At 31.6% G+C, this 10,653-nt stretch overlaps 2 protein-coding genes across 2 annotated transcripts in view; both read right to left on the reverse strand.

The window, feature by feature from the left end:
* Positions 1-26: 26 nt before the first annotated feature.
* On the reverse strand, positions 27-3,827 carry LOC112153923 (pleckstrin homology domain-containing family A member 4; the record flags this gene model as incomplete). Its single annotated transcript, XM_024284388.2, is given in 6 exon segments — positions 27-151; positions 668-768; positions 846-918; positions 1,000-1,098; positions 1,178-1,247; positions 3,605-3,827. Coding segments are annotated over 6 exon segments (509 nt in total), but the record flags the coding sequence as incomplete, so codon positions are not given.
* A 5,354-nt stretch (positions 3,828-9,181) lies between these two features.
* LOC112153924 (stonustoxin subunit beta) overlaps positions 9,182-10,653 on the reverse strand; it is a 3,531-nt gene continuing 2,059 nt past the window's right edge. The window contains exon 2 of the mRNA XM_024284391.2: positions 9,182-9,925. Within this exon, the coding sequence (XP_024140159.2) occupies positions 9,483-9,925 (443 nt within the window). The 3' untranslated portion in view covers positions 9,182-9,482. The remainder of the gene's footprint in view (positions 9,926-10,653) is intronic.

The raw sequence follows: 10,653 nt of genomic DNA on the forward strand, positions 1-10,653 counted from the left end.
TCTGTTTTACAAAAAAAAAAAATAACCTGTACCTGTTTATCATGGCGTCCGACTCCATTGTGGCAGATTGACTGAGGGCTCGAACCCAACCCAACATGTCCTCTTGAGTGTCGGCACTGAAGAAGTAGGAGCGCATGCCCTGATGGACCACCTTTAGGTACAAAAACATGCAAAATAAACTCATAATAAGTAATATTTAGATCCAGAATGGTAATTTGGTACATTTTGTACTCCATAAAAACATTTTTATTTGCAAATATTTACATCAAATTACCCATTGAGGCTAAGTGTGATCAGTTTGTCTGGTTTATATCTAAGTTTGCATGATTATTTATCAATCTCTCTCACTACGGATTGATCTATAAATAAAAGAAGGATGCTAAAACGATTAAAAAATGTAGGATTTGCAGGATTTTATCCCAAAGCATTAGTTCTCCTGTAATCAGCAAGCATTTCCTCTTCAAAATCATTCCTTCCAACGTATATGACGTACTAAACAAACTTTATCAAGAGTTTTCATGAAATCAAGCAACATTTTTTTTTTTAAATTAGGGGAAATTTTTCAAAAGATGAATAAAAATCAGGAACTTTCTTAACTTGTAGGTTTTAGTGGTTCACAAACAAAAATAAAGGATAATATTAATGATAATATTAACATGCAGGATACCTTGAATGTGAACTTCCTGTTTTTGCATTCTCTTGGTGTGCAGAAGAGGATTTTGTAGCTCGGCAGAGGGATGCTGCCCAACACTGATTCTTCTCGGCTATCTGAGGACACAAGAAGAAAAATACTCTATTTATAGTTCATAATAAAAACTGAAACATTGATCTATCATTGCTCCTACCTTTATAGTAATAAAGACAGTAGTTTGAGAGCACGAACCATCTTCTTTTCCAAAGCTTCAGACCAGAACTATCCTGTAAAAAGTGCAGTTTTTAATCAAAAATAAAAACATTTTTTTGTTCTTTTTGTCATTGTTTGTTTTATTGAAATAGTACTTTTTTGTTGAGCCATCCTCGAATGATCACAGGAAAGTTAGGGTCTCTTTTGGCAGCCTGACATCTCTTCCCAAACGTTTGAACCTTTCCGTCGTTTTCCTGTTTACAATATGACACAACGTTAAAAGCACAAATTCACACATTTTAATACATTTTCTTAAAAAAAGGGAAAACAAACCGTCATGACTGGAAAGTAAGAAATTGTGGCCACACTTGATGCTTGGCTCACCCTGTCCTGATCATCCATTCTAGACAAAAACATTCAGAAAAAGTTGAAAGAGCTGAAAAAAGTAGCCAAAGATGGAGGAACCAGTTCACATGTCCAGTCACATGTGCGGTAAAACACCCCAGTTGCTCTATTTATCAGAAGCTTGCAAAGATATAAGATCTTACCATCTCTTCTTGTCACTCCCACAAACATATGTTTTATTCCCATAACACTAAAATTTATTTTCTCCTCGGTCCGATATTCCTTCCTTTAATGTGGTGCTCTCCCACTTGTAGCCAAACTCTCCTGCAGTTCTATTCTGAGCCATAACAGGCCAGCGCTCATCCCCACCATGGAACTGACAGGTGACAGCTGCGTCGCCGTGGTAGCAGGGAGGGGCCGCGAGTGTGAAACTAATCTGGCAGTATGGGGCAGGCTGGTATGAAGAGGAGAGAAAGGTTGGGCAGGCGGCAGAACTGCATCTTATGGATGGAAGAACTGAAATAAAATTAAATGAGTTCATGTTTCCTCTTTAAATGTAATCTGCTTATTCGATTTGGTTCTATCTGTCTCAGGTTTGCACCTGCTGTCACTCCTGCATCCATATGAGGATCATTTATGTGGAAATTCATTAAGTTTGTGTGTAAAACTTAAATTATTTCACTAGTGAGGGTAGAAAAATAATAATTTAGAAAAGGAAACTATTTAAAAACTGACTTTAAAAATGTTAATTGTTTACTAAAATAGTGAAAAAAATTCCTAAGCATGATTAATAAACAAAAATATATATACTTGGTCTGATAATAACTGGATTATAACTTTGCAAAGATTAAAAATGCAAACACTAAGTGGGGAAAATGTTATAAGAGTTTGCTTTTTCCTTCTCATTTTCATAGAACCAAACAAACTACTTGACTTTAGTTGATACAGTTTTTAATAAATTTCAAGTGACTTAAGTGTGAATTGTATAAATCTCTGCAAAAATGTTCATGATTACAATTAAATACACTATTATTTTCTTCTTAAATTAACATGTATTTTATTTTAACTCATTGATTCACATTAATTAAATAAAGAAATGTCTTAATTTTGTAAAATAACTTTATCTGTGTGATTTGTTTTTGTTGTAGTGTCTGCAATCAATGCAAAAGATAAACAAAAACAAAACACATCTAAATAAATCAAATTAAATCAAATCAATTACATGATGTTGAATCAACAGAAATTAAATCAAATCAAATCAAAATAATTTAAAACAGATTAAATGACATAAAATTTAAATTTAAAGAAATCCAATCAAATCAATTTTATAATATCAAATCAAATTAAATCGTATGAATTCAAATTACATTCAAATTCAAATCAAACTCAATTAAACTGGATTAAAGCAACATTACATTACAATTAAATTAAAACTAAATTAAAATTAAAATAAAATTGAAATTAAAATTGAAATTAAAATTACAATTACAATTACAATTACAATTGAAATTGAAATTGAAAATAAAATAAATTTAAATAAGAATCAATTAAATCAGATTAAATTAAATCAAATCCAATTATTTGGAATAAATGATTAAATCAAATAAAATCAATTTAATCTGATTAAATGAAGTTAAAATAAATCAAATCAATCAAATTGGATCAAATCAAAACTCTAAATATGTGCTCTTTTAACCTTTGTGAAACCCAGATGAACCCACAGATAGGAACATCATGAGAGCGTTCTCACCCTCACCACGGGGTTCGGTGAGGATTTGGCATCAGCACGCTGTGTCTAAATCAACCACAATCTCCAACCAGCCTCCCAGGAAAAGAGACTCAACAATCGGCTCTTTGTGAGGAATCTGAGGGACGAACAACTCCGGAGCTGCTGGGGGTTCTGTGGGTGTTGGGAAATATTCGGAAAATCTCCTCCTTGATCAGTGAGGGTTTCTTACCCAGAGAAGTCGGGACTTGAAATGCTAAAGAGGGATGTTGGGGAGGACAAACGGAGGGTTTGTGTATGACACAAGTGAGCTTTGTGACGCCTGAAGACTCTCAAACGTCATGTGAAGTCGGACAAGGATTAGTGGAATACATTTGCTGGGAAAATAATACTTTTTGTCCAAAGCAAACATTTGCATATCTCTGTCAATCTTACAGTCAGACAAAAGATAAAAATGTCCTTTTAGCAAAATCGTGGTTTAAATCTAGAGATGAAATGCGTCAATAAAATCATTTTTTTATGATTTTACATAAAATGAAACAATAATTATGAGGAAGTACACCCTTATATGGAAAAATACATTGTTTCAGGAGGATGAAATATTTGTCACTAACTTTATCTACAAAAAACATTAAAAATAAAGATAAATCCATGTTGTTAGGAGGATCATTTACCTGAAATTGTCTCACCTTATTAGTTTCGCTCTCCTGCTGTCTCCTTTCAGGTCCATCACTTGGCTGTCTTCCTCAGCATCTCCTCGGGAAGGATCCCTTCAAGCACCTCCTCAGCTGGGCTTCCCATGTACTGGTGAAGCTGTGTGACTTTCTCCAGACGTGGAGTGAGATGAGTGTTCTACCTACGCTCCTTTGCTTTTCTGTTTTCTAACAGTGAACTCTCTGTGAGCCCCTTTCTCATCATTCCGTCTCTTTCTCCGTCCCTCCCTCTTCTACTCCGTCTGACCCACATATTCTCACAAAATCAACTTCTTTTGTTTGTTTTCGTTTTAAAATTCTAGTTTTTTTGCTAATACAAAGTGTTTTTTAAGTAATATTTAATCTCACTCCTTAAAAACTTTAACTGTATGATATTTTCTTACTTTTAATTTAAAGATTCAGGTGATTTTTCTTTCTTTTTTATGTCTAAACATTAAATTAACCCAAAAAAATGCTCAATTTTTATCTAAATTCTACTATTTTTGGTGGAATTTGGTCTAAAATGTAACAAAATTAAATTATTCCACATTTGATATAATCGCCTATTAAAAATAAACTTTAGTATTGTTAAAAAATTGACATAAATATGTGGAAAAAACTGTAAAAAAAAGAAATTAAGTCTAATTAAGCTACGTAAGATGTTATAATTTAACACTAGACTCATTTGTATTCTACTAAAACCTCCACCTACCAACTCCCAAGAGTATAAGCAAATGTAAATGCAGAATTAGTTAGTTTTACTGACAAAATATAACGAGAGTAAACATGTATTTTTATATTATTTATATTTGTGAATAATTAATGAATTTATTACATTTGATAAAAGCTACAGCATTTCTTTAGGACATTTCTGTTAATGTTTTAACATCTACATGAAAACTTTGTTATTTTTTCTTTGTTTCAGAGTTTATTTTTGAACATAATGATCTATATTTATTATTTTTCCAGTTTATTGAACTATCAAAGAGCTCAGTTTGATATTTTTGGTTTATTCTGTGCAACTTTGATTGTGATGTGACACCTTCTCTCTCAGGAATATGCCTAATAAACAGGCTTTAATTCACTTTTCATCTCTCTATATAGTAAAAATGTAAAATATAAAACAGATGAGGAGTCCTTTACACCAAAATGTGTTTTATTTCTGTAATCTAAATAGTCTTATTGAAGGCTTAGAGCGGATGCCTAACAACAGGCCTCAGGAGAGCAGGAATTACTGAATGACTAGAGGAAAATATGTGGAGCATTTTAAGTGGTGGATAAGAACAGAGAAGTCAAGGTGAAAGGTCACGTTGTTTCACTGCAGAGCTGAAATGTTGGAGTAGTGAGGTAAAAGAAGATTTATCTCTCAGTCAGTCAAGTCTGAAAAGCTCTACCTGATATTTAGTAATTCTTATAATTTGCATCTTATTTATGCAAACCGTTTTTCTTAGTATGGAGTCTGGAAAGAGCCAAAATGAAATAAATATATACACCATTAAATAAATAAATAAATGTGTCATTAATTATTTAAAAGTGGCAATAAATAAATAAATGTTGAAATAAATGTGGCATTAAAATATTAAAATGGAACATTTAAGTATTTATTTATTTCATTGTCCCTTGTAGGTTAAAAGAGACACATTGAAATAAATAAATTTAATATGAAATAAATAAATAAATGGGTATTGTGACCCAGAATATTTTGAAGTGAGACTTTTATAAGTCTTTCTATTTTAGTAATATTTAAGGATTCATTTCAGCAACAATTTGATTCCTATCGTCATTTTTAATCAATCTGATTTGATCCGATGAAGGACGTATTTAGCCCAAAATTCCACCAGTGTGACTCAGAGACAAATATCTGCAACTGAACAGTTCAGGCAACATTTTCCAGATTCCTCGTATTTCTTGCAAGATAATCAAGTATAAATTAAATATGTCTAAAAACGAACAAGTTAGCAAGATTTTATGTCAAAGTCATTCACATTTAAGCTTCATATCGTCCGCTCTTTATTTTAATTTTACTCCAGTATCAATCAATTTAATCTGATTAACAACTTGCCTTAAGACAGATCGATCTGGTTGAATCGTAAGAATATAAATTGATGAATCAATTAATCATTACACCTCTAGAAATGTTCAAATTACTTAAAAAAATACTATTAATTAGTGATTAATCGGTGAAAATCCAGCAGTCAGGAAAGTTTGAAAAGTTGATATTTGTCAACCTTTATACAATAAAGTGTTTAATGTCTTCAGAACACATAGTTATGATTACGACAATTTTAAGCACATAATTCTGGATTTATTTTAAGAGTTTGTTGATTAAAGGAAAATTTTAATTTGACTTGAATTTTGTCAAATTAGGTTTCCTCCTGAATTCCATATAAAAATAGTCACTAAACTCGTGTTTCTTCATGTAAAAAAGCGTATTATGCAACATCCAATCTAGAGCCCACATAGAAATCTTATTTTTAATAAGTAAATACAGATAAATATTTACATTAACAGTTGTATTTGTCTTTAAAGATCTTGTCCCTTTGATAGACCACATGGATCTTTAGTGAACCCGGCTTGACAGCTGGGATAGGCTCCAGGCACCCTGTGATTTTGAACAGGATGGGAATAAAAAATAAAGAACAGATGGATTAAAGGGATTAACCGCTCTGACATCCACGCCTCCATGGGGGTGTCACTTTCTTCATTACGTTGAAACAATGAAATTAGCTTAAGGAGTGACCATTATTTTTTTTAATTTCTTATGAAACAGTAAAAATATTAATATTAATAATCTGGTGGCTTCAATCTGTTTCATATATGGAAAATCAGGGACTGCCCTAAAATTCATTTCAAAAGTGCTCTTTTTTTAGATGTACTTGCTAAAAACGTCCAGCAGATGGCAGTGTTGAAACATTTTTTTAAATGCATTTTCTTACAATATTTTGACTGGAAGGCAACATGCTGCAAAAGTCTTTGCTTATACTTTTAACATTAAAAAAATAGTTATTGAAATACTAGTGTCAAAAAATGCACATTTATTTCATTTCTTAGCAAGAAGAAATAAACCAAGAAAAGGGGCATTAAAAAGAATGAGAAACAAACCACTTAAAATCAATTGAAAATAGTCAAAAACCTCAGATTTCTAAAATTTAAATATATATATATATATATATATATATATATATATATTTATTTATTTATTTAAGGATATCTCTGCCAATCTGCTGTAATTTTGTTCTGTCACTGACTGGCTCAAATGAAACATGGGAGGAAATGATCCGTTATTTCTGATCCAGTCTTTCACTGCAAACTCCTCAAGGTGCAGCACGAGCGTAAACATCAAACTCGTAAATTCTGCATGAAGAAAGCCGGTGACACATTATTCATCTGAATCTGCTATTACAAATTTAGACGTCCATTTGCAGTGAGTGCACACAACACTCCCCAACGACATGTGACACTGCAGTGAAGGTATCACTAGTGCAGCTTTGGTCATGGCGCAGCCTATGAATTACAACCATTTTACATGCCTGACATAAGTGAAGGCGTGCTTTACTCATGCAGGAACAGTCAGAACACAAAGCTAGAACACTCTTAAAGTGTGAAAAGATCCTAGAAATAGAAGACAAGAATACTTTCTCCTAATCCAAAGTTTATTTTATTTATTTATATTTAAGTTTTTTGTGATAATTTTCAAGAATGTTTTAAAATTTTAGAATATCTAACATAATTTAACTCTTTATAGTTACATCTCATATCGTACACATATACAAAATATATAGTAATTTTGTTAATTTAGCATTTTTTTTCCCAAATTGTGACTAATCATCTTAAGTGTGATATTTCTATAGGTATATTTCTCATTTTTTAGTCTTCTTTATGTATAGTTTTTGTTTTAATTGCTTAAAATAAATCAATTTCAAATCCAAATTTTAACTTTCTTGTAGTATTACTTTTTCTATGTAATACTTTATAGTTAAAATCACTTAAATTATTAATAAACAAACAAAAAAAAAGCATTTTTTAGGACAATATTTTGATTCCAGACGGCTCCAAAATTATAATTGTGAAGTTTCTCTCATGCAGCCAATTGAGAGTCGAGTTTCATGATTTATTATTTCTGAGGGAAAACGATAGCTGTCAGAGAGCTTGAAATATCGCCACAAACACGGCGTGACTGATTGTTTACTGCAGCTTTACTTAGTAAATGTTGATGGGGTTGCCTGGTGAAGGTGACAGCTAAAGTGTGAACGTCTTAACAGTCTGCTGTCGTGACCTACTTTTATACAAATCATCTTCGATGTATGAAGATGAACATGACTCGTTTTTGGATGGTTTGTCAAATATTCACTTTGTAGTCATATAAAGAGTTATAATGACTTATTTGTACATTTGCATTACAGAGAAAGTAATGTGAAGTTTGAAATAAGTCACTTACCCCATTGGCTGTATTTTTAAAATCACGTTTTCTCAATTTAAGATTATTTTGCTGTTGAAAAAATCTTGCAAATCAGAATTTTATTTTATTTTATTTTTTTAAAAAGGGTCTTTTTACGTTAAGATTCAGTTTTTGGAGTGTAAAAAAATCCCACATTTTAAAGAGTACACAGGTAAAAAGTTAAATATTAAAGAATATTAGTTGTTTTCCATTGTTGTAAGTGAAAAAATGCCAATTCAATTATTCAATTTATCTTCATATTTCTAAAAATAAATTGTCATGTCCTTTGAAGCCAAAAATAATATCTTGAAATTAGCTATAGAGACTCATATTTAGATAAATTAATTTCTTAATTGGAAATATTTCTTAAAATAGAAGTGCATTGCTCAAAGAAAGAGGATTTCTACTCTTTTTTTCCCTAAATATATCCTATTTGAAGTGCTAAAACAGTCCAATTATCTATATTGCTAAATATAATCATCTTGAAGACTAGACTTACACATTTTAAGATAAATTTGGCTTAAAAATGCAATGTAATGATTACTTTCAAATACATGTCCTGCTGTTTGCAATGAGATGCGAGTCAAAAGTAAAAGTAAAAGTATTTTTTTTTTTAGAGATTTTGCTGAAAATAGGATTTTTTAAGCTCAAATGCATCAACAAATGAATTAAGATTTATTGTCTTAAAACTGGTTGCTACATCTCACTGAAAAGTACATTTGTTTTGTCTTAAATAAAATGTTATTTTAAGATATTTAATCTTAAAATTAGACCAAAATACTTGATGAGATTCTATGTTATTGCAGTATACGAACACAGATTTAGACCTGCTTGGCATCTAAAAGAATTTTAAAAAGCTTTATATCATCAAGAGTTTGAAAAGCATTTTAGCTTAACTTAACTTTTACTTAAATATATCAAAAGATGGATTCATTTAATTAAATTTTAAACCTTAATTAAATAAAAACACTCAAGATATGACATTTTTTGTGCTTATTTCTTTATTTGAAACTTCCAATTTGCAACACAAATATATTTAATGCTAAAATCTAATACAATAGAATGAATGTCAAATTCTAACCAACTATTAAAATGACAATTTAAGCTAGAAAATTAATGAAAACTGTAGTGGAATATAAAATAAGATACCAAAACATGTTAAGTTCTATTACTTAAAAATTATTTAGCAATATATATATGGCAAAGTTGATGTAAATTCCACTTTTCTATTGTTTTCACTTTATCACATTTTAACATATAACATAAAACATGGGGAAAAGTCTGTTTTTGTGAAGCTTTTAATTTTAATTTTCTTTCTTAACAATAATAAATGAATAAAAAAACAGTATTGTAAATGGATTATGAGTTGGACTTAACACAAAGACACTTTTAGGGTCAGAAAAGGGAACAAAATAACATTTTGATGTTTTATATCTTTTAAGCTTCTTTTTTCAGTATTGAACACTCAGACTGCATCCCCAACCAGAACCCTGGCATCATTTTTTCTTCAAAGGAAGTCTTAATCTGCTGCAAAAGAATAACTTCCTTTTCCCCCGTGTCGTCTTTCAGATTCTCCACGGCGTAGAAGTTCAGCAAACCCGCCGGATGGTCGAGATAAACGCCGATGATGGAGCATTCGGGGATGCCCCTGATCTCCCTGTTTTGACCTTTGTGCCAGGCCTGATAGCAGGAGCCGCTCCATCCGATACCCCAGGACTCCTCGTTGTCCCCGAAGCCGCAGGGTCCGTCGGTGTTCCGCCTCCCTGCTTGCTCGCAGGCGACTCCAACCACCACCCACCCACTAACCTCCACCTCCCAGTAACCTCGAAAACCCAGAATTCCGTCTTTACAGAGAACCTTTGGAAACACAGAGTAGAATTCTGTATGAGGGGCCGTACAAGACATTATTTATTCTGAACAATTCACATTCATATATACTCTCTTTCGCATACATATATTCTTTTTTAAATATCATACAAAAGAGAGTATATATGTATGCGCAAGAGAGAATATATGTATGCGAAAGAGAATATGCGAAAGAGAGTATATATGTATGCGAAAGAGAATATGCGAAAGAGAGTATATATGTATGCGAAAGAGAATATGCGAAAGAGAGTATATAATGTATGCGTAAGAGAATATGCAAAAGAGAGTATATATGTATGCGTAAGAGAATATGCGAAAAAGAGTATATATGTATGCGAAAGAGAATATGCGAAAGAGAGTATATATGTATGCTAAAGAGAATATGCGAAAGAGAGTATATATGTATGCGTAAGAGAATATGCGAAAGACAGTATATATGTATGCTAAAGACAGTATAAATGTATGCGTAAGAGAGTATATATGTATGCGAAAGAGAGTATATATGAATGCGAAAAAGAATATGCGAAAGAGAGTATATATGTATGCGAAAGAGAATATGCGAAAGAGAGTATATATGAATGCGTAAGAGAGTATATATGTATGCGAAAGAGAATATGCGAAAGACAGTATAAATGTATGCGTAAGAGAGTATATATGTATGCGTAAGAGAATATGCGAAAGAGAGTATATATGTATGCGTAAGAGAATATGCGAAAGAGATTATATATGTATGCGAAAGAGA

This window comes from Oryzias melastigma, linkage group LG19 (genome assembly GCF_002922805.2).
Source record: "Oryzias melastigma strain HK-1 linkage group LG19, ASM292280v2, whole genome shotgun sequence".
In the NCBI taxonomy this organism is placed as follows: Eukaryota; Metazoa; Chordata; class Actinopteri; order Beloniformes; family Adrianichthyidae; genus Oryzias; species Oryzias melastigma.